This window comes from Dermacentor silvarum, chromosome 7 (assembly GCF_013339745.2).
Source record: "Dermacentor silvarum isolate Dsil-2018 chromosome 7, BIME_Dsil_1.4, whole genome shotgun sequence".
Classification (NCBI taxonomy): domain Eukaryota; kingdom Metazoa; phylum Arthropoda; class Arachnida; order Ixodida; family Ixodidae; genus Dermacentor; species Dermacentor silvarum.
In genome coordinates this window covers 143,342,404-143,366,894 of record NC_051160.1, presented here as the reverse complement: position 1 = coordinate 143,366,894, position 24,491 = coordinate 143,342,404, and the positions used below count along the sequence as shown (strand labels likewise).

General features: G+C 50.6%; 1 protein-coding gene across 1 annotated transcript in view; it reads right to left on the bottom strand.

The window, feature by feature from the left end:
• Positions 1–19,290: 19,290 nt before the first annotated feature.
• The window catches only part of LOC125946473 (uncharacterized), a 301,867-nt gene continuing 296,666 nt past the window's right edge, over positions 19,291–24,491 (bottom strand). Inside the window, exon 2 of the mRNA XM_049669973.1 lies at positions 19,291–20,567. Coding sequence (XP_049525930.1) covers positions 19,555–20,538 — 984 coding nt within the window. The 5' untranslated portion in view covers positions 20,539–20,567 and the 3' untranslated portion in view covers positions 19,291–19,554. The remainder of the gene's footprint in view (positions 20,568–24,491) is intronic.

Sequence of the window (24,491 nt, the reverse complement as noted above, 5' to 3'; positions counted from 1 at the left end):
TGCATTAGGATACCGACGGAGAATGCCCCATGCTTTATTTTGTTTCTTGCGTGCCTGTCTACAGTCATCATTCCACCAAGGGACTCGTCTTTTGCATGAGTTACCATTTGTCTGTGGGATGGATTTTTCTGCTGCGTTGAGTATAAAAGCGGTAAAATATCCTACTGCGTCGTCTATGCTAAAATCGGTAATAAAATCTTGTGATAAATGACTTGCTTCTTTAAAATGCTCCCAGTCAGCAGATGCTAATTTCCATCGCGGAATATGAGGAGGGATGTCATGCTGTGCTATTAAATTTAAGGTTACCGGGAAGTGGTCGCTTCCAAGAGGATTTTTAATGACATTCCATTCCAAGTCAGGCAGAAGAGACGCAGAGCCAATTGCTAGATCTATGGATGAGTAGGAGTTGTGTTGGAAGTTGTAATAGGTGGGCTCCTTCTTATTAAACAGGCATGCATCAGAGGTCAAAAGAAAATTTTCAATCAGTCGTCCCCTCGTGTCACAACGGGAGCTTCCCCACATCGTGTTGTGAGCGTTAAAATCGCCCACGAGAATGTAAGGCTCGGGAAGCTGGTCAATGAGGTTATAAAAGTCTGTTTTTTCGAGATGATGATGGGGGGGGGGTATATAAATGGAACACACAGTTACCAGTCTGTTAAATAGAATGGCCCGAACTGACACCGCCTCAAGGGCCGTCTGAAGGGCCACCTGTCGACAAGCCACTGACTTCTCAGCAACTATTGCTACACCACCGGACGACGCGACAGCGTCGTCTCGGTCTTTACGATAGACGGTATACTGACGGAGAAAGTTTGTGTTTATGGGTTTCAGATGTGTCTCCTGAACACACAGCAACTTTGGGTTATGTTTGTGTAGGAGTTCTGTAATGTCGTCGAGGTTATGAAGAAGTCCTCTAACATTCCATTGTAATATTTGTGTCTCCATGATGACAAAAGTGTTTGAGCTGTGTGTTTAGGAGACTAAGATTAGCTCACGGGGCCCTTTCCAGGCGCCGTGACGCGAGTTTTGTCTTTTTTGGAGCGGTCGAGAGAATCCCGCCGCTCCTTAGGCGCTGGCTGCGCCGTCTGAGTAGGTGTTATGTCCATCGCCTCCTGTGAGGCGCTGGACACGCGCCCTTGAGAGCGCTGTGTTGGACGTGAAGGCCTCGACACGTCGGACGAGACCTTTGGGGCCACCAACCCGGAGGTTGACGGGCCCTCGTTCGCGGACGGCGAAGCAGCGTCAGCTGCTTTCGCCACGGGGGCTGGTGGCACAGCCGCAGCCACACTGTTTGTGGAACGGGCCGATGCCGGAATCTGCTGCGACGCTGCCCCCTTGCGCACCGCACCAGCATACCTTGCGGTATGAAAAACAGAAACACGTTTTCGCGCTTCCTGAAACGATATGTTTTCTTTGATTTTCAATGTAATTACTTCTTTTTCTTTTTTCCATGTTTCACAGGATCGGGAGTATGCAGGGTGCTCACCTTCGCAGTTCACACAGTGGGGTGTTCCGGAACAGTTTTCGGAAGTGTGGTCTTTGTCACCACATTTTGCACACGTGAGATGACCTCGGCAGCTTTGCGAGCCGTGGCCGTACTTCTGACACTTAAAACATCGACGAGGGTTAGGAATGTAAGGTCTTACACGGATTTTTGTATAGCCTGTCTCGAGGGTTTCTGGTAGCACACTAGAGCCAAATGTAATGATCAGATGTTTTGTGGGGAATTCTTTGTTGTCTCGCCTGATTTGTATTCTTTTTACCTCAATGACATTTTGGTCTTGCCAACCTTCTAACAGTTCTGCTTCAGTAAGTTCTAACAGGTCAGAATCTGAGATCACGCCTCGGACTGTGTTGAGGGAACGATGTGGGGTCACTGTGATTGGGATGTCTGCAAAGGTTGAGAGATTTGCGAGTTTTTCATGTTGCAGCTTGTCACGAACCTCAAGGAGGAGGTCGCCGCTTGCCATCTTGCTAGCTTTAAAGCCTGGTCCAATGGTGTCCGTCAGGGATTTAGATACAAGGAAAGGTGATATAACTCTTACTGGCTTATCAGGTTTGTCACTGTGGATAACGTGATATCGTGGAAAGGATTCTTTGCGCGGAGTGAAAAAGTTCAAGGTGACTTCGGTGCGTACGCGCTTTGCAGCGGTACGATCGGGTAACAGAGGGAATGATGCTCTATGCATACTAGATGTAGTTCCTTCGGCAGCAATGGCAGCCACCCACCACGGAGCCCAACAAGGGGACGCTACAAGTTTAACAAAGCAATGACTTGCACACGCCAGCCGTGCATCGCTGCTATAACCCAATGCGTTATACTCAAGGTTGGATATACCGCACCAGGTTAACCCAAGCCGCCTGGGAGAAACAGAAAAAATTAGGAAGAAAGGAGATGACAGGACAGAAAGGTAAGTTGATAGGAAAGTAAAAGATTTAGGAGAGGGACAGGAAAAGGCGACCACCGATTACCCCCGGGTTGGTCAGTCCGGGGGTGCCGTCTACTGTGAAGCCGAGGCCAAAGGAGTGTGTTGCCTCTGCTGAGGGGCCATAAAGGTCCGAACACCCGTCATCGGCTCAACCCCCAGGATCCCCCTTTCCCCAGACACGGCTCAGCCGCGCACGGCTACACGCGGGAGGGTCCAACCCTCATGTGCTCGGGTACGTGGTGGCGCAACTCACCAAACGCCTGCTTGCGCAGACGCCCCTGCGGGGGCACGACACTTGAGTTGAAAGTAAGTATTAGGTGTTTGGTCAGGAGTTCTTTGCCATCTCGCCTCATTTTAATCCGTTTAACATTGATGACATTCTGATCACTGAAACCCTCAAGGAGTTCAGCCTCACTCAGCTGCAACAGGTCATCATCTGAGACAACGCCACGGGTGGTATTCATAGTACGGTGTGGGGTTACTGTTAATTGGGCATCTCCAAATGACACTAGATTGGGCAGTTTCTCGTATTGTTTGAGATCACGGAGTTCCAAGAGATCCCCCGCTTGCCATCCTGGATGCTTTGTAGCCTGTTCCAAAAATATCAGTCAAAGACTTTGAGACAAGGAAAGGTGAAATTGTACGTACTGATGTGTCTGACTTTTCAGAGTGAATTACATGAAATCGGGGGAAATTCTGTGTTTGGCGTCCAAAAAACTGGAACACATCTTCGGTGCGCCCTCTTTTCAGACGGCGATCAGGGAGTGGCGGGAATTGTTCAGCCATAGGTATAGAATTTTTCGGCAGCGACGCCAGCCACCCACCATGGAGCCCAACGAGGGGACGCTGCAGGACCTGGAAAAGACAGGTCCTGCAAAACGCCAGCTGTACGCCACTACTATAACCAAATATGTACAGCCAAGGTTGGTTGCACCACACAAGGTTAACCCTCGCTGCCTGGAAAGTCGGAAGTAAATAGAAGAGAGGAGAAGACAGGAAAGATTGAAAGTGAGAGAAAGACGAAGATTGAAGAGAAGGATAGGAAAAGGCAACTACCGATTTCCCCCGGGTGGGCCAGTCCGGGGGTGCCGTCTACGTGAAGCCGAGGCCAAAGGGGTGTGTTGCCTCCGCCGGGGGGCCGTAAAGGTCCAAACACCCGGAATTGGCTCAACCCCCAGGATCCCCTTTTCCCCGGACACGGCTAAGCCGCGCACGGTTAGACGCGGGAGGGGCCAACCCTCGTGTGCTCGGGTCCGTGGTGTCGCAACACACCAAACGCCTGCTGACGCAGACGCCCCTGCGGGTCAATCGTCTAGTCGTCCGCGTCAACGGTGACTTTAACTCCCACAACACATCCTGGGGGAGCGGCCACACTGACCCTAACGGGCGTGATCTGTTTGATGCCATCCATGCAGCTGGACTTCTCGTCATCAACACGGGCAAGCCCATCTTTGCCCGACGAGGAGTCAAGAGTCGCAGCGTCATCGACCTCTTACTGGTGTCGGAGCGCTGTCACTACGAGTGGCACCGAAAGCCCGACACCCAGGGGTCCGATCATTTTCCCATCGTCCTCCAGCCCCTCCACAATGCTCACCAACAAGTGCGCACATACTGTGTAGTGAACTGGCCTCGTTTCCGCGAACTTTGTGCTACTGTGCCAGTCGCGTCCGACCTATTCACACACATCGCTGAGTGCGCCAGCAGTGCTTCTGTTTACTGTGCTGTGTCCGCCAACGCACCTGCTCCGGACATCAAACAGCTCAACCTTCGAGCTGCTCGCCGGAGAGCAGAACGCGTAGCCATCCGCACCACCAAACCTGAGCACTGAACTCTCTACAATCGTATTGATGCCGTGTGCCGTCGTCACGCAAGTCAACGCCGCAACGAGAGCTGGGCTGGACTCTGTGCCACTCTGGATGACCCCCGAAACCAGTCACGATGTTGGCGCATCCTCGGTGCCACGCTCCGTCCAAAAGTCCCACGTTGCCCGGCCCTGTAAATTGCAGTCACGCGGCACATCACTTCCGCCCAAGTCGCCGAACTCATTGCCGACAACTTATGCGTTCTGCCTCACGATCCCGCCTCTGCTCACGCTGTTCCATTGGCCCCTCCCGACCAAAACAGATGCGAACTATTTGCACCTCTCCGTTACTTCCCTACACAGGGCATTAGAGACGAGATCCATGCCCTGTGTAGCGAAGATTTCACCATTTACGAGCTCACATTTGTGCTCCAAAACCGCAAACGTCGGTCCGCACCGGGAAGCGATGGCATCACATATCAAATGCTTCGCAACCTCGACCACTCCCACCTCCTCGAAGCCTACAATGCGGTTTGGCGCTCCGGAGTCATACCAGCCTCGTGGAAAGAAGCCACCGTCGTGCCCCTCCTGAAAAAGGGCAAACCAGCCTCACACCTCACTTCGTTCCCGGCCCATTTCCCTCACCTCTGCCGCTGGGAAAGTTCTCGAGGCAATGGCGCTTCGTAGGCTCGACAGGATCGCCGCCGCACTGGACTTTATTCCGCCCGAAATGAGCGGCTTCCGACGGCATCGTGCGACCGCTGACTGCCTCGCTGACGTCATCGCTACACTAGAAGAGCCAAACGCGGGTCGGGGGCTCGACAAGCTCACCTCGCTCCGTCTCCGTTGGTGTCCCTCAGGGGAGCGTCCTCAGCCCCTTTCTTTTTAATCTTGCCCTGGCACGCCTTCCCGACTTCATCCCGCGCACCCTCCCTTCTGACGTCCGCCTAGCCATTTATGCCGACGATTTGGCTCTCATTGCTGTTGGACCCACTTCAAGCGGCAGGCTTGTCCGTCAAAGCATTCAGGGCGCCATCAATGCCATCGACTCCTACCTCACCGGTATAGGACTCAATCTTTCGACCACCAAAACCGAGGCTCTACTGGTACACCCCCAGTTTCGCGGACGCTACCAGGTTTCTCGCCTCAATCTGCGCAGTGTACTCATCCCGTGGTCAGCCAGAGTCCGCTACCTGGGAGTACTAATCGACCATAGACTCAGCTGGAAACCAGCCGTAGCGGCACTGCTCAAGGGTTCAACCAAAGTTGCAAACACCGCGCGCTCCCTCCTTGCTCGAGGCCGCGGGTGTTCGCCGCAACTAGCACTCAGGGTATACAATGCTGTCGCCACCTCAAGATGTCTTTACGGACTCTGGACATGCAACACAGGCAAGTCATCCGACAACTGTACGGCCTCCCGCGCAACTCTCCAATAGGCCCCACACTCGCGGAAGCCAAAGACTTCCCCCTTTCCGTCAGAGCACAATGGCGCGCTCTCAACCACGTCGAGCGGCTCCAACGCACCCGTCAAGGACAATACCTTGTTCTACGACTGCACTCTCTCCCCCACTGCTGCATGGGACGGCGAGCAGCAGAGTTTCACACCCTCGTGCCCACCCCCTACTGTGGCTGGCTTCCCCCCACTCCCCATCGTCATCGCCCGGCCGTCATTCATACAACCATTCCGGGTGTTAGAAGCAAACGGAACACCCCCACTTGCGCAATTCTCCAGGATGTCGCCGCCACTTTCGATGAAAGACTTTTTGGCCGCATGAAAGTGTTCACCGACGGCTCGGTTATCAAGAACGGCTCCGCAGCAGCAGCCTGCACCATCCCAGAGCTGTCAACCCGCAAACAGTGTCGCCTTCGCGGCAGTTGCTCCTCAACTCTGGCTGAACTCGCAGCCCGTGACCTGGCTGCCGATCTCGTTCTCGAACATCTCCCACCTGCTGTCGCCATGCTTACCGACTCTCGCGCCACCCTACAAACCCTTATTAAAGGGGAAAGAGGCCCGCTCATTGGCCAACGACTTTCCATGAAGTTCGCATACGCACAACAAAATGGTTGCGACCTTCTCCTTCAATGGGTCCCATCACACGCTGGCATCCAAGGAAATGAACAGGCAGATGACCTAGCCAAACATGCACACGACCAGGACGTACCGTTTACCGACTTCGTTTGCCCTTTCGACTCTGTCCGCCAAGCAATCTCGAATGCCATCAGAGCCAAACACCCCGACGCGCGGGTCGCCTCCGGTGTTCCGCTTCATCCGCTTCCAAAGTTGGGGCTCTCTCGAGCCGATCGGACATTTGGCACAACCGACGCGAAGTCGGAGACGAAAACGGCCCAGCGAGTTGCTCAACTATCCGGCACCGGCAGTTCTGTCTGCCTCATCTGCAACGATGGCTCAGATGAAACCCTGAGCCACATTCTTCTTGACTGCGCCGGCTATATCCACGCCCGCGACTCATTAACAGCCACATATCGCCGCCTTGGACTGCCATCGGACAACGCGGACGTTTTCCTTTTCCCCCGTGGACACCCTTCTATAACCAAGCGAGCTTTCACAGCTCTGCTTGATTTCTTTGAATCCACGACACTTTACACGCACGCGGCTATAAGCCCCGTTTTGCTACTTCTTCCCCTCTTCAGGGTCTTACCGCTCTCCTCTTTTCACTCCTCACTCTTTAACTCCCATTATCCCTTCCCCGTGCAGTGCTGTTGAGGTGACCTCATATCGAGAGACAGTTACAGCGCTGCACTTTTATCTTCACCTTCATTTAAAAGCCACTTACTACTAATACTCCTCGACGAGTGCGACGTACTTGCTCTGAAGAAATGTACTACGTTCTCGCGGGAGAGCTCAACCTGCCGGGCTTCATGGCATACCCTAGCGCCACCAGCTGTCAGCAGGCGTCATGCACGGCCAGTCCGTGTGTCGATCCTTCCCAACCGGCGGGGCGGTCACGCGCATCGCTTTACGTGCGCGCTGACCTCGCCCAGGACGTGGTGCGAGTGGACGACTTGACGTGTGCCAATGTGATGTGCGTGGCGGTGGCCGTGCGCGTCGGGGCCACCGACACATGCGTCGCCAGTGTGTACGTTCGTCCCAGTCAACCATGGGACCCCGAGTTCGTTGGGCACCTGTCCGGCCGTGTTGGGGCGGACCTCGTCGTCTGCGGTGATTTTAATTCGCACCACACGGCGTGGGGCTGCACCCGCATCGACGAGAGCGGCCGGAAACTGCTGGACGGTGCACTCACTGCGAGCAGGCCTGCTTGTGGCAAACACGGGCGGGCCTACCTTCGCGCGCCGAGGTTGTGTGGGGAGTGCTATCGACCTCGTGCGAGTGTCGGAGCGATGCCACTACATCTGGCGTCGCAGCCCCGACACGCGGGGGTCTGACCACTTTCCGATTTTCCTCGTTCCTCATGCCGCCGCCCACCTGCCCACACGAACCTACAGTGTGGTGAACTGGCCGTGTCTCCAGGAACTGTGTGCTGTGGTGCGAGTCTCGGAGGGCGGCCTCTTCGGGCACATCACCGAGTGCGCGCGTGCAGCCACGACCCGCTGTGTGGTGCCCGCCGGAACGCCAGTGCCGGACATCAAACAGCTCAACCTGCGAGGTGCGCGAGATGGATGATGATGATATATGTTGTTTTCTGGCGCAAGGGCCAGCTATGGCCAAAGAGCGCCAAGACGTGGTGTACCGAGTGAGCAATGGTATGATCAATGACAGTGGGTAGGTGTAGGGTGGCTGTAAAGGGGCCTAAAATTCTGCGCACTAAAGGTGCGTAAAATACAAAATTAATAAGATCATGACAATGATGTGATAGGGCGCAATGAATATGGTATAAAAAAATCTGTGAGCGATACAAGGCACTACTGCCTCACAGAGACCCTTAGAAGCAAGAGCCTGGAGGAGAGTGCATTTCAAAATGCTGTCGCAGCAGCGTCCTCTGAAAGAGGACCCTGCTACGAATCTCTCGGGCGAAGAACTTGCAAAATGTCGATGTCGTTTAAAAAGGCTAAAACTGAGTCGTGCTGAAATACCGGGTCATTAGCTAAAAACATCGCTGGGTGAAGGGGTATGTTCTCTCTATAGGCTTGAACAAAGTGTTTCTTTCTTTCAGGTTCTATTAATGGACACTGTACTAGGATGTGAAGTACAGTAAGTGCTTCCCCGCATCTAGTACAGGTTGGGGGTTCGCCTCCAGACAGCAGGTAATTATGCGTGCTGTAAGTGTGTCCTATTCTGAGCCTACAGAATAGGACATCATTTCTTCTAGATTTCGTGGTCGATGGCCAGTTTCCTAAATGGGGCTTAATTAAATGGAGCTTGTTATGAGTCTGGCCGTCCCACAAACGCTGCCAATGGACTCGAAGTCTCTTGCGTAGATATGGCTTCATATCATGAACAGGGACGGGCATAGATGTGTTGCCAGCTTTTGCCTCGACGGATGTGGCAAGCTGGTCTGCCAGTACATTTCCCTCGATGTCTCGGTGTCCTGGCACCCAGCACACCACAACATGCTGCCCAGATGCATAAATACTACATATGAATGAATAAAGCGATACTATTATGGGATTTTTGTGCCTTTTAAGAGATTTTAAAGCTTTTACTACGCTCAGCGAGTCTGTGTAGATGATTGCTTTGGGTATTTTCGATTCTTGATATGTTTAAGAGCCGACAGTATTGCATAAGCCTCTGCTGTAAAATGCTCGTTTGTGGGTGCAGGGCGTCGGCATCTGAAAAGTGATGGGCCAACCGCTGCATAAGAGACGCCAGCATGAGACTTTGATGCATCGGTGTAAAATTCCGGACAGGAGTATTTATGCTGCAGTTCAAGGAAGTGCATTCGAATGTGTGCAACGGGGCGTGCTTCGTAACATGTAAAAAGGACAAATCACACTCTACAATCTGCCACTGCCACGGTGCGACCTGTATAGTGGGTGTCATTAGACGATGTTCAAAAGTGGGACATCCATTTCCTCAGCCAGACTTCTCACACGCAACGAGAAGGGCTCTCTTACTGCAGGTCGGTTATGAAAGAGGTGGGAGCTGGACAAATCATTTACGGTGGAATATGAGGGATGTTCACTGTTTGCATTCACTCTAAGGAAATACATGAAAGCTGTGTAGGTCCTCTGCAAGTGGAGGGACCACTCATTGGATTCCACGTAAAGGCTTTCTTTCTACAGGGCTTGTCCTAAAGGCACCTGTAGACAAGCGAATACCTAGATGGTGGATGGGGTCCAGCATCTTCAACGCGGTTGGGGTGGCTGACTGATAAATTATGGCCCCGTAGTCTAGGCGTGTTCGTATGAAGCTTTTATACAAATTTAACAGACACTTTCTGTCACTACCCCATGTAGTGCGTGACAACACTTTTAAAATATTCATTGTTTTCATGCACTTGTTTTTTAGATGTTTTAGGTGTGGTATGAATGTTAGCTTTGTGTCAAGAATAATGCCTAAGAATTTATGTTCCGTTTTTACAGGTAGACGCTGTCGTTGCAGGTCAATGTCGGGGTACAGTCCTCTCTTTCTAGAAAAAAGGACGCAGGTGCTCTTTTGTGGATTTAGGCAGAATCCATTCTCGTCTGCCCATTTAGCCACCTTGTTCAGACCAAGTTGAACCTGCCGCTCACAGATTGCAAGGTTGCATGATTTAAATCCAATCTGTACATCATCGACGTACAGTTGAATAGAACATGTTGCGTGGGATGCATAGACGCAAGGAATTCATTTTTATAATAAGAGAGTGCAACTGAGCACCCCACCCTGCGGCACTCCAGTTTCCTGCACAAAAGGTCGTGATAAGCATTGCCAACTCGAACACGGAATGTGCGATTCAGCAGATAACTTTCAATCACATTTAGCATATTACCACGTATACCAAAGTGGGAGAGGTCTCTCAGTATTCCGAACCGCCATGTGGTGTCGTATGCTTTTCCATATCGAGGAACACAGAAAGGAAGAATTGTTTGTGAACAAAAGCTTCACGTATCTGTGCCTCAATACGTATCAAATGGTCAATGGTGGATCGACCCTCGCGAAAACCGCACTGGTATGGGTCAAGCAGCTTGTTTGATTCTACGAAATGTATCAGACGACGGTTTATCATTTTCTCGAAAGCTTTGCAGAGGCAGCTTGTTAGAGCTATGGGCCGGTAACTGGATACGGACGATGGATCCTTGCCCTGCTTCAGGATAGGGATCACTATGGCCTCTTTCCAGGCAGAGGGGATCTCGCCGGAGGTCCATATAGAGTTATAGAGACAGAGAAGGGTTTTCTTAGTTTCAGAGGGTAGGTTTTTCAACATGTCATATAGTATACGGTCAGGTCCTGGGGCAGATTGGTTGCAACAGGTGAGTGATGCATGCAGCTCTGCTAGGGAGAAAGGTAGGTTATATGGCTCGTTTCCGGTGCTCTTTCGGTCCAGTTTTTGTTTTTCTATTGCTGATTTGTATCTTTTAAACGCTGGAGAATAGTGTGATGAACTGGAAACACGTTCAAAATGTGCACCCAGATGGTTCGCTTGGTCCTCCAGGCTGTCTCCCTGTCTGTCTACCAGGGGAGGCGGATGTGTTTGTCGTCCTCTTACTCTATTCACCCTGTTCCAAACCTTGGCCTCATCCGTGTACGAGTTGATACTTGATAAAAATGTTTGCCAGCTGTCTCTCCTGGCTTGTCTGCGTGTTCTCCTACCTTGGGACTTGATTTTCTTGAAACTGACAAGGTTTTCAGCAGTAGGATAATTGCGAAGCTGCCTCCATGCTCTGTTCTGCTGCCTACGTGCGTTCCGGCATTGTTCATTCCACCACGGAACACTGCGTTTGCTAGAAAGACCACTTGTTTGGGGAATACACTTAGAAGCTGCATCTATTATGAAATTTGTAAAATACTCGATGGCACCGTCAATTCCGAGCGATGAAATGTCAGCCCACGAGAGCTTACTGGTAAGTGTTTGGAATTTTTCCCAGTCCGCTGCATTGACCTTCCACCGGGGAGCATGTGGTGGAGATTCGTATTGTCTTGGCGCTCTCAGCAGTATTGGGAAATGGTCGCTCCCGTAAGGGTTTTTTATAACTTCCCATTCAAGTTCAGGTAATATGGATGGGGAAGCTATGCTGAGGTCTATAGAGGAAAAGGTTTTGTTTGCAAGACAATAATATGTCGGTTCTTTTTTGTTAAGCAGACAAGCACCGGATGAGAAAAGAAAATCTTGAATTAGACAGCCTCGCGCATCGATGCGAGCGTCGCCCCACAGACTGTTGTGTGCATTGAGATCGCCAAGAACAAGATAGGGCTCTGGCAATTCGTCTATCAAGGACTGAAATTCGTGTTTGTGTAAGCGGTAATGTGGGGGTATGTATAGCGAGCAAATGGTGATGAGTTTGTTAAGGAGAACCAGTCGAACTGCCACTGCTTCAAGGGGTGTTTGCAGCTGCAAACGTTGACATGCTATGCTTTTGTGAGTCATGATGGCAACACCGCCTGATGATGCGAGACCATCATCGCGATCTTTAGGAAACGTAACATACTGTCGAAGAAAGTTTGTATGTGTCGATTTTAAATGAGTTTCCTGTACACACAGCACTTTTGGATTGTGTTTGTGGAGAAGTTCTTGCACATCATCGAGGTTCCTAAGAAGGCCTCTGATGTTCCATTGTATAATTTGTGTGGCCATACTGAAAGTAAATGGGTGCTGTGTGTACTAAAAACAAAAAGGAAGTGTTGCATTAGATTACAGAGCCCTTTCCAGGCCCTGTAACGCGGGATTTGTCTTTTCTGAAGCGGTCGAGGGAACCTCGCCGCTCCTTAGGCGCTTGGTGCGCCGTCGGGGTGGGTGTGGTGTCCATTGCCTCTTGTGAGGCGCCGGACACGCGCTCTTGCGAGCGAGAACTTTCACGAAAAAGTCTCGCCGCGAAGGACGAGACATTTGCGCCCACCAGCCCGGATGTCGATGGGGCTGCCTTTGGGCCTGAGCTGCGCCGGCTGTTGCCAGCACCAGCAGGGGCCGGTGAGGGTGAGGCAGCCTTGACTGCACCCACCGTGGGAGCTGCTGGCGGGCCTGCGGGTTCGCTACGCGAAGCGCAGGCTGCCACCGAGGACTGTTGTGGTGCCGGCAACCCTAGAGTAACCGGGCCTGTTCGCTGGTTGGGTGGAGTAGACTTAGCTCCTTCCACCCTGGGGGCAGGAGCCACAAGCGACAGCTCGCTGCGCGCGAGCTGGGCAGGTAGCAGTAGCCGCTGCGACGCTGCCCCTTGACGCGCCGCATCAGCATATGTGGTAGTGTGGAATGGTGAGCACCTTTTGCGTGCTTCCCTGAACGATATGTTCTCGCGCACTTTGAGAGTGATAATTTCTTTTTCTTTTTTCCAGTTAGGACAGGATCTGGAGTAAGCTGGATGTTCACCATCACAGTTTACACAGTGTGGTGTCGCTTCGCAGTTATCTGAGGCGTGACCTTAGACTCCACATTTCGCGCATGTAAGTCTACCACGACAGCTCTGCGAGCCGTGGCCAAATCTTTGACATTGGAAACATCGTCTTGGATTAGGTATGTATGGTCTGACAGCTATCTTAGTGTATCCGGTTTCTATTGTTTGTGGCAGATCGCAAGTGGCAAAGGTCAGGATCAGGTGTTTTGTAGGAATTTCTTTATTGTCTCGTCGGATAATGATACGCTGTACGTTGGTTACATTTTGCTCTTTCCAGCCCTCCAATAGTTCGGTTTCGGACAAGTCAATGAGATCTGCATCAGAAACTACTCCGCGTGCTGTATTCATAAACGGTGAGGTGAAACGGTAACAGGAATGTCTCCAAATGCCACAAGCTTGTTGAGTTTATTGTGCTGCTCTTTATCACGGATCTCAAGCAGGAGGTCCCCGCTCGCCATTTTGGTGACTTTGTAACCTGGGCCAAGGGCGTCAGTCAAGCCTTTTGCGACTAGAAAAGGGGATACGGTTCTTGCTGGTTTCTCGGTCTTCTCACTATGAACTACTTGGTAACGGGGGAAAATTTCTCTTGGTCTGAATAAGCTTAATAGTTCTTCGGTGCGTCCCCTCTTGTGAGGGTGACGATCAAGTAAACGGGGAAATGCAGGCGTTCCCATACTGGTTTGGTTTATTTCGGCAGCAATGGCGGCCACCCACCACGGAGCCCAACTAGGGGACGCTGCAGCACTTAACGCGTAAGGCTGCAGGCGCCAACCGTACATTGCCACTATAACCTAATATATTATACCCAAGGGAGGGCACATACACAAGGTTAACCCAAGCCGCCTGTGAAAATTAGGAAGTGACGGAAAAGAAGAGATGATAGGAGAGTAAAAGAAAGGAGATAGGAAAGCAAAAGGTTGGAGAGGGGGACAGGAAAAGGCGACCACCGGTTTCCCCCGGGTGGGTCAGTCCGGGGGTGCCGTCTACGTGAAGCAGAGGCCAAAGAGGTGTGTTGCCTCCGCCGAGGGGCCGTAAAGGTCCAAACACCCGGCATCGGCTCAACCCCCAGGATCCCCTTTTCCCCGGACACGGCTAAGCCGCGCACGGCTACACGCGGGAGGGTCCAACCCTCATGTGCTCGGGTACGTGGTGTCGCAACGCACCAAACGCCTGCTTACGCAGACGCCCCTGCGGGGTCCGCAGAAAAGATGCTTGTTTCCGGGTGCAAGACGTCAGATTCTGAGAAAGACGGACCAACGGCTGCATAAGACACGCCAGCATGGGACTTCGATGCGTCAGTATAAAATTCTGGGCATGAGTACTTTAGCTGCAGTTCGAGGAAGTGCATTCGGATGTGTGCCTCTGGAGCATGCTTTGTAACATGAACAAACAATGTATCACATTTAATGAGCTGCCACTGCCACGGTGGTAAGAGCTTTGCTGGGGCTTTTAGACGAGGTTCTAAAAGTGGGACACCCATTTCATCACTGAGCTTCCTCACACGCAGTGAGAAGGGCTCCTTTGCTGTGGGTCGGTTACGGAACAGTGTGGTGCAAGTCATATCATTTATGGTAGCGTAACACGGATATTCAGGGTTTGCGTGTACCTTCAGAAAATATGCAAAGCTAGAGTATTACCTCTGCAAGGTAAGTGACCACTCGTTTGATTCTGCGTATAGGCTTTGTATAGGACTTGTCCTGAAAGCACCTGTGGCCAGGCGGATACCTAAATGATGAATCGGATCTAGCATCTTCAACGCGCACGGTGCGGCAGAGTGGTACACAACGGCATCATAGTCTAAACGTGTACGTACAAGACTTTTGTACAGGTTCAATAGGCACTTCCTGTCGCTACCCCATGTGGTGTGGGACAGAAGCTTAAGGAGGTTCATTGTTTTCATGCATTTCGTCCTGAGGTATTTGATGTGGGGTATAAACGTTAGTTTTGAATCCAAGATGATTCCTAAGAATTTATGTTCACTGCTGACAGTGAGTTCATCTCCATTAATAAAAATACTAGGGGTTGGCGTTGCGCCTCTCTTCTTGGAGAAAAGCATGCAAGTACTTTTCTGCGTGTTCACTTTAAACCCATTTTCATCCGCCCATCTACATAACTTGTTTAAGCCAAGCTGGACCTGGCGTTCGCAGATAGCAAGATTGCAGGATTTAAAACCTATCTGCACATCGTCGACGTATACAGAGTAAAACATGGTGCGTGGGATGACTGTGTGAAGTGAATTCATTTTTACGACAAAGAGCGTGCAACTAAGCACGCCTCCCTGTGGCACACCGGTCTCTTGGGTGAATGTTCTAGACAAACTGTTGCCCACTCTTACACGAAACGTGCGGTCAACGAGATAGCTTTCGATTATGTTCAACATGTTACCACGGACACCCATTGAAGAAAGGTCCCGAAGGATACCAAAACGCCATGTCGTATCGTATGCCTTCTCTAGGTCAAGAAATACTGAAAGAAGGAATTGTTTATGTATAAAGGCATCCCTGATGTTGGCCTCGATGCGAACGAGGTGGTCTGTTATCGATCTACCTTCTCGGAAACCACACTGGAGGGGGTCTAGAATTTTGTGATTTTCCAGGAAACAGATTAGGCGTCTGTTTATCATTTTTTCAAAGAGCTTGCACAGACAGCTTGTTAGAGCTATTGGTCTGTAACTACTGGCTAGAGAGGGATCCTTGCCTTGTTTTTAAGTATGGGGATAACAATAGCTTCTTTCCAAGCAGATGGAATGTGATGATGTGTGGTGTTTTATGGCGCAAGGGCCAGTTATGGCCAAAGAGCGCCATGCCAGTGTTTGTGAATGTGCCGTCGAGCAATGAATTCTGAGAAGTAGATGAAACATGGCTGTAAAGGGGCCTAAAATTATCGCTGTAAAGTGCGTAAAATATATATGTACTAAAATCATGGCAATGACTAATGATGTGTACTATGAAATGAGGAATGCATTGAGAAAGAAGAATAATATATTTAAAATATTTAAGATACAGTAATTGGCAAGAAGCACTACTACCTAAACAGAGCCCTTGAACCACAAGGGCCTGGAGGCATGTGCTATCAAAAATTATCACAGCGACATCCTCTGGAGAGAGGATGTGCTACGAACTTATTGGGCTAATAACATGTAGCACAACATCATTCAAAAAATCGAGGACTGCTTTGGCATTAAAAAGCGGTTGTTCACCAATAAATAGCATGGGATGTAGAGGGATATTGTAGCGGTATGCTACCGGAAAATGTTTCCTTCTCTCGGCTTCGGCTTCCCGACACTCCACGAGGACATGGAGGACGGTCAGCCTCTCACAACATCTACCACAGGTTGGTGGTTCATCACCAATAAGCAAAAAATTGTGGGTGCCATATGTATGTCCTATTCTTAGACGACAGAACAGGACATCAGTTCGTCGTGTTTTAGTTATGGGGGGCCAGTAACCTAGCTGTGGCTTAATCAAATTAAGCTTATTACTTGTTTGTGTGTCCCACAAGCGTTGCCAGTGGCTTCGCAGTTTCTTTCGCAAGAAAGGTTTCAAATCTGTTGCAGAAACAGCAGCTGTAGAGTTAATAGCGGTTGATGTCACTGATGTGGCCATTTGGTCTGCAAGAACATTGCCCTCGATGCCTCTATGCCCAGGCACCCAGCATATAGTGACATGCTGGTTAGTTGCGTAAGCTCTACAAAGAACAGAATAGAGCTCAATGAGTACAGGATTTCTTAGTTTGCAGAATGACATCAAGGCTTTCACGACACTTTGAGAGTCTGTATATATGATAGTCTTTTGAAGTTTTGATTTCTTTATATGCTTTACAGCTGATAAAAGTGCATAGGACTCAGCCGTAAAGATACTTGTTTCCGGGTGGAGTACACCGGATTCCGAGAAGGATGGGCCGACGGCTGCATAAGAAACCCCGGCGTGTGACTTAGAAGCGTCTGTGTAAAATACTCTGTGCACGAGTACTTGGACTGAAGTTCTAGGAAATGCATTTTAATGTGTGCCTCTGATGCGTGTTTCGTGACTTCTATAAATGATGTGTCACAATCTATGAGCTGCCACTGCCACGGAGGTAACAGTTTCACTGGGGCCATAGGACGATGATCAAGCAGCGGAACACCCATTTCCTCACTAAGATTCCTCACACGCAAAGAGAACGGCTTTCTCGCTGCAGGTCGATTGTGGAATAGTGTGGCAGCGGTCACATCGTTTATTGTTGAGTAAGACGGATGTTCAATATTTCCTTGCACTTTCAGAAAATATGTAAAACTGCTGTATGACCGCTGCAGATGAAGTGACCACTGATTCGACTCTACGTAGAGGCTCTGGATTGGACTTGTCCTGAAAGCACCAGTCGCGAGGCGGATACCTAAGTGGTGAACAGGGTCTAGTATTTTTAATGCACTTGGCGTTGCAGAATTATAAATTATAGACCCGTAATCAAGGCGTGAGAGGACAAGACTTTTATACAGGTTAAGCAGACACTTTCGGTCACTACCCCAAGTCGTACGTGACAGAAGCTTTAAAAGGTTCATTGTCTTCAGGCATTTGGCCTTAAGATACTTAATATGAGGAATAAATGTAAGCTTGGAATCCAAAATAATGCCTAGAAACTTATGCTCGCTGCTGACAGAGAGTGCATCTCCTTTTATTTGTATACTGGGGACAGGCATTATGCCTCTCTTGTTTGTAAAGAGTACGCAAGTGCTCTTCTGAGCGTTTACTTTAAAACCGTTCTCATCTGCCCATTTGGACAATTTGTTTATTACAAGCTGCACTTGTCGTTCGCAGATGGCAATATTGCATGACTGGAAGGCAATTTGCACATCGTCGACATAAACGGAGTAAAACATTGACCGTGGAATGACTGTGTGCAGGGAATTCATTTTTACAATAAATAGTGTGCAACTAAGCACGCCTCCCTGTGGCACACCGGTCTCTTGGGTGAATGACTTAGACAAAGCGTTGCCCACTCTTACGCGGAATGTGCGGTTAGACAGGTAACTTTCGATTGTGTTTAGCATGTTGCCACGGACACCCATCGCAGAGAGATCTCGGAGAATGCCGTAGCGCCATGTCGTGTCGTAAGCTTTTTCTAGGTCGAGGAACACTGAAAGACAGAACTGCTTATGTATAAAAGCGTCTCTAATATAAGACTCAATGCGAACAAGGTGGTCTGTTGTGGACACACCTTCCCTGAAACCACATTGGAAGGGGTCTAGTAATTTGTTATTTTCAAGGAAACAGATTAAGCGCCTGTTGATCATTTTTTCAAATAGTTTGCACAGACAGCTTGTTAGCGCTATTGGCCTGTAGCTGCTGGCTAGGGACGGGTCTTTGCCTTGTTTAAGCACGGGAATGACTATAGCTTCCTTCCACGAGGACGGGATATATCCATGCGCCCACATGACATTGAAAAGATACAGGAGTGTTTTCAGCGCTTCAGGATTCAGGTGCTTAATCATTTCATATATGACACGATCACCGCCTGGCGCAGAGTTATTGCAGCAAGCGAGGGATGCTTTCAGTTCAGTTAAAGTAAATGAATAATTGTAGACCTCACTCGATGAACCTTTACGTTTTAGGGGCTGTCGCTCTTCGCGTTCTTGGACTCTCAAAAATGCTTGTGTGTAGTGGGACGCACTGGAGATATATTCAAAGTGTTCGCCAAGACAACCAGCCTGATCTTCCAGGCTCTCTCCTTGAGTATTTACTAAGGGGAGTGGGTGTACCTCCCGGCCTTTTAATTTATTTACTCGATTCCACACTTTCGTCTCATCCGTGTAAGAATTTATACTGGAGATGTACTTCTCCCAACTCTTCCTTTTAGCACGTCGACGTGTTCTTCTAGCCTGGGACTTTATTTGTTTGAAATTAATCAAGTTTTCGGCGGTTGGAGAGTCGCGAAGTCGTCCCCAAGCTTTGTTTTGATTTTTCCGTGCTTCCTTGCATTCTTCGTTCCACCACGGGATACGACGTTTATTAGCCAGTCCGTTAGTTTGACGGATGCATGTTGTGGCAGTCTCAATTATAAAGCCCGTTATATATGCTACAGCATCATCTATATTTAAAAAGGCAATATCATCCCTGCTTAAATAAGTTTGTTCGTGGAAACGTTCCCAGTTAGCCGAGTCAACCTTCCATCGGGGAATGTGTGGGGAACATAGATCTTGTTTTGTCAGTTTTAACATGATTGGGAAGTGGTCGCTCCCAAAAGGGTTCTTCAGAACGGACCACTCCAGGTACGGAATCAGTGTACTCGACACGATACTTAAATCTATGGAGGAGTATGTGTTGTGCGCCATGCTGTAGTAAGTTGGCTCTTTCTTATTAAGTAAACATGCTCCTGAAGAAAAGAGAAAGTTTTCAATTAGGCGTCCTCTCGCATCGCAACGAGAGTCTCCCCACAATGTGTTATGTGCATTTAAATCTCCGACAACTATGTATGGTGCCGGAAGTTCATCTATGTAGTTCTGAAATTCAGTTTTATTAAGGTGATAATTAGGAGGGATGTATATAGAGCTAACAGTGACTAGCCTGTCAAACAATACCCCTCGGACAGCAACTGCCTCCTAGGGGCGTACGAAGTTTCAGTTCTCGACAGGCAACACCTCTGTCAACTACGATAGCAACACCGCCGGATGACACGGAGGTGTCATCGCGGTCTTTGCGAAAGATGGCGTATTGCCGGAGAAAGTTGCATTGTGTAGGTTTAAGGTGTGTCTCCTGAACACACAGCACCTTCGGATTAAACTTGTGTAGGATTTCTTTGACGTCATCGAGGTTGTGTAGGAGTCCTCTGACGTTCCACTGTATAATTTGTGTATTCATGTTGAAAGTGTTTTTTGTGCTGTGTGTAAAGGAGACTAACTTAAGCTACAGAGCCCTTGTCGGGCCCTGTGATGCGGGCTTTTTCTTTTTTGGAGCGATCGCGAGATTCTCGCGGCTCCTTAGGCGCTGACGGCGCCGTCTGGCCAGTTGTTGTGTCCATCGCCTCTTGCGAGGCGCTGGACACGCGCTCTTGCGAGCGGTTGGTTAGACGGGAAGGCCTCGCCTCGAGGGACGAGGCCCTGGAGGCCACCAGCCCGGAGGTCGATGGCCCCTTCTTGAGAGTTGGCGGAGCAGCGCTAGCTGCTGCCGCCGAGGGGGCGGATGGCGTCACTGGCGGCTCACTGTGTGTGGGCCGGACAGCTGCCGGAAGCCGTTGCGACGCTGCCCCCTGACGCGTCACATCGGCAAAGGTTTTCTTGGGCAGGTAGGATACCCGCCTGCGTGCCTCCTTGAACGTTAGATTTTCCTTTACTTTAATTATTACAATTTCCTTTTCTTTTTTCCAGGTGGGGCACGACCGCGAGTATGCGGCGTGCTCCCCATCACAGTTCACACAATGTAGCGAGTTTTCACAAGAGTCAGATGAGTGTTCATGAGCACTGCATTTCGCACACGTTTGGCGGCCTCGACAGTTCTGAGAGCTGTGGCCGAATCGCTGGCATTTAAAGCATCTGAGAGGATTTGGAACGTATGCCCTGACACGAAGTTTGATGTATCCGGCCTCGATGGACTCGGGCAGGACACTTGAGCCGAAAGTGAGCACCAGGTGCTTAGTCTTGATTTCTTTGCCGTCGCGCCTCATCTTAATTCTTTTAACGTTTATCACATTCTGCTCACTGAAGCCCTCCAAGAGTTCAGCCTCGGTTAGCTCCATTAAATCGTCATCTGAAACAACGCCGCGAGTGGTGTTCATAGTACGGTGTGGGGTCAGTGTTATTGGGATGTCCCCAAATGACACTAATTTCGGTAGCTTTTCGTATTGTATCTGATCGCGGAGCTCCAGAAGCAGATCACCGCTTGCCATTTTCGATGCTTTGTAGCCTCGGCCAAGAACTTCAGTCAGAGACTTCGAGACAAGGAAGGGTGAGATCATTTTTGCTGTCTTTTCAGGTTTATCGGAGTGGATGACGTGAAATCGTGGAAAGTTTTGTGTTTTGTTGCCAAAAAATTGAAATACATCTTCGGTGCGCCCTCGTTTCTGAGGGCGATCAGGGAGTTTAGGGAAGGCACTGTCCATGAGTATAGCTGGGATTTTCGGCAGCGATGCCAACCACCCACCAAGGAGCCCAACGCGGGGACGCGACAGGAGTTCATGTAATGGGAATCCTGCCAACGCCAGTTGTACATCACTGCTATAACCAAATACAGCATAGCCAAGACTGGCTAGCCACACAAGGTTAACCCTTGCCGCCCAGAAATTTGGAAGTGAGGAGAAGATAATAGAAGACAGGAAAGAAGAGACAGTGAAAGAGAAAGAAAAAGTGGTGAGAGGGGGACAGGAAAAGGCGACTGCCGATTTCCTCCAGGTGGGTCAGTCTGGAGGTGCCGTCTATGTGAAGCAGAGGCCGAAGAGGTGTGTTGCCTCCGCCGGGGGGCCTTAGAGGTCCGAACACCCGGGATCGGCTCAACCCCCAGGATCCCCCTTTCCCCAGACACGGCTAAGCCGCGCACGGCTACACGCGGGAGGGTCCAAGCCTCATGTGCTCGGGTACGTGGTGTCGCAACACACCAAACGCCTGCTTACGCAGACGCCCCTGCGGGGAGCAGATGGAATGTATCCAGCTGCCCATATAGCATTGAAAAGGGATAGAAGTGTATTTAGTGTTTCTGATCATTTCATAGATGATGCGATCACTACCTGGCGCCGAGTTGTTGCAACAATTCAAAGATGCGTGAAGTTCAGCTAAACTGAATGGGCGATTGTACGCTTCATTTCTTCCACATTTGCGTTCAAGGTGTTGTCGCTCTGCGTGTTCTTTGAATCGCAGGAAAGTGCGTGTGTAGTTTGATGCACTCGAGATTTGTTCAAAGTGCTCACCTAGAAAGTCTGCCTGATTTTCCAGGCACCTTGGGTATTTACTAGGGGTAGAGGGTGAGATTGTCGGCCTTTTAGTTTATTTACTCGGTTCCAGACCTTTCTCTCATCAGTGTACGAATTAATGCTGGATATATACTTCTCCCAACTATCCCGACCCCGTGTCTCGACCTCAAGACGAAGTAAACATCTTCTCGGCGCCTACGGTCCGAGACAAAACCGATAGGCTCTCATGCGGCTCAGAAACCACACGCCGGTGCGCGCGGTAGCGCGCCCATAAAAAGTAATGGTGGCCACGCATCCGGTCGGCGTCGCGCGATTCAAACTGTCCGTGTCGAGACCCGAACCGCGCCTATTCCAAGGCTACGGCGCCAGAACACCGGTGGGGAAGTCGGACACGAGACGGGGTTTGTCGCCCTTTAGGGGAGGCCGCCCGTTTAACTAATCGGTGCAACCTCAAGTTGTGAATCTGTTCACACCCACGCGTTTACTGCGCGCGAGGAGCACGCCTGCGGCGGTTCCGAGAAAGCGCACCGCAAAAAGAGGGTTCGAGGCCCCTCGTCACTGTCAAGCGCGACTGCTAATGTGGCGCCGGTGGTCTTCTCTGCTCCCCGAGCTTTGCGGTAGTTGGGAGTCAAACATGCGTGTTTCTTCCACTTGCCCGCAAGATAACACTCTGTGTCAGCCTTCGACACCCATTACTCAAGTGGCGTCGGTGCGCAATGCGCACGTCGAGACGAAAGCCCACTGCCCAGATGGCCCACGCTGCTCTTTTCAATTTGTTTTACTGCTGTTCGTGGCGGTCGGCCTACACCGGCATAGCGCAGAACTCTCCTGAGGCAGCTACCAGCGCCATGGTTTTTATGGTACAGAGCATTTGCTGTAATTTTAAAGAAGTTGCGCATATTGTACCTGTACGTGGAGCCACAGGGATTATGCTGCACAACTCGCTCAGGGAGGTCATTTGTGGTCTAGAGAGGATCGGGTACCGAGTTATTTGTGTGGTAACTGACAACAATAAAGTGAACCGAAAGGCAATGGAATAGTTCGCGTCAGGACCAATCAGCCATTCGTCCTCTTTCGTTTATCCGCATCCATGCGATCCCAAAAGGCCTTTATTTTTTTGTGATTGATCCAGTGCACATTTTAAAATGCGTCCGAAACAACTGGATAAGACAGCGCCACCACAAACAGTGTTTCTATTTCCCTGAATTCGAACAGCGCGCCACATCGGAAAGGCGCATGCTTTCGGGATCTTTTGGTACTATTGTAGATATATATAACATCGAGGTCGGCCAACTACACACTGTCGCTAAAAGCGCTTTTTGCAACAGACATCGAAAAGCAGAATGTCAAGCTTGCTTTGCAGGTACTAAATGAAACCGTCCCTCCGGCTCTTCGAGAAATTGGGAACAAGCACAATCTCTACCATGTAGAAGGCACCGCGATGTTCATCGAGATAATATCAAAATGGTGGAAAGATACGTTCGTCCCAGCCAGCCATGGGACCCCGAATTTGTCGTGCACTTGAGCGGCCGTGTCGGGGGGGACCTCGTCGTCTGCGGCGATTTCAACTCGCACCACACGGCGTGGGGCTGCGCCCGCATCGACGCGAGCGGCCGAAAACTGCTGGACAGTGCACTGCGAGCAGGCCTGCTTGTGGCAGACACGGGCGGGCCGGCCCACCTTCGTGCGCCGAGGTTCTGCGGGGACGGCTATCGACCTCGCGCTGGTGTCGGAGCGTTGCCACTACATCTGGCGACGCAACCCCGACACGCGGGGGTCCGACCACTTTCCCATTTTCCTAGTCCCTCACGCCACCGCCCATGTGCCCATGCGGACCTATAGTGTTGTGAACTGGCCGCGTTTCCGGGAACTGTGTGCTGTGGTGCCAGTCTCGGAGGGCGGCCTCTTCGGGCACATCGCCGAGTGCGCGCGTGCGGCCACGACCCGCTGTGTGGTGCCCGCTGGAACGCCAGTGCCGGACATCAAGCAGCTCAACCTACGAGCTGCGCGACGCAGAGCGCAGCGTGTGGCGATGCGCACCGACAGGCAGGAGCACTGGACTGTGCACAAACAGTTGGACGCGGTATGCCGGCACCATGCGCACCATTGCGTATCCACTGTGCCGCTTCTGTTGCATTATTCAAGTTGCAGCGAAGCACCTTAATTTCCGGCGTGGACAATTCACTGATTTCAACACACTCGAGAACGTCGGCGTCGCACATTGTGCAGTGGCAAGAAATAGCGAGCGCAGGTTGCTAAGGTACAGCGGTGAGCACTGTTAGGGTGAACACGCGAGCGCGTGGCCGACGGCACTGTCAGCGCCCCGTTACGGTCATCACTGGAAACATTGCGCATGCGCATCACGCCTTCCGCGAAATAATTGTTCCACCGCGCGCATGACGTCATGAATGCACTTGTTCGTCGTCTGCTAGCCGCATTTTTGTTTTCTAAGCCCATGCATCCTGCATTTTAAGATTTCTTTAAACAGCTGTGCTTGAACAGAACAAGACAAAAAAACTTGTATATCTATGGGGGCGTGTCTATTCGTTCCTTCAAAGTTGTTGTGCATGCAACGCCGTATATAAAAAACCAAACATCTTTCGCAGCCGTTCATTCTGTCGCCAGATCGTATTCTGGCTAGGGTTCCCGATGATGAACGGCGCTCAATTGTCGATCTTTCCCGAAAGGTTATTCCCAGCGGTATATTGGCGCTTTAGTTAATAGGCCCCTGAAGACTGTGAACAGGATAATTCAAGCCTACAAGTATGAAGGTCGCATTCAGGATGCACCCCGCGCGCCCCGCCTAAAGCTACCACAGACGATGAAGACGCCCTCATAGTTGCAGCTGCTGTTCGTAACCTTTCTTGCCAGCCCCAGCAATACGCGAGGACTTGGATTTGGACGTTTCGGACACCACTGTTCGACGTCGCCTGCGT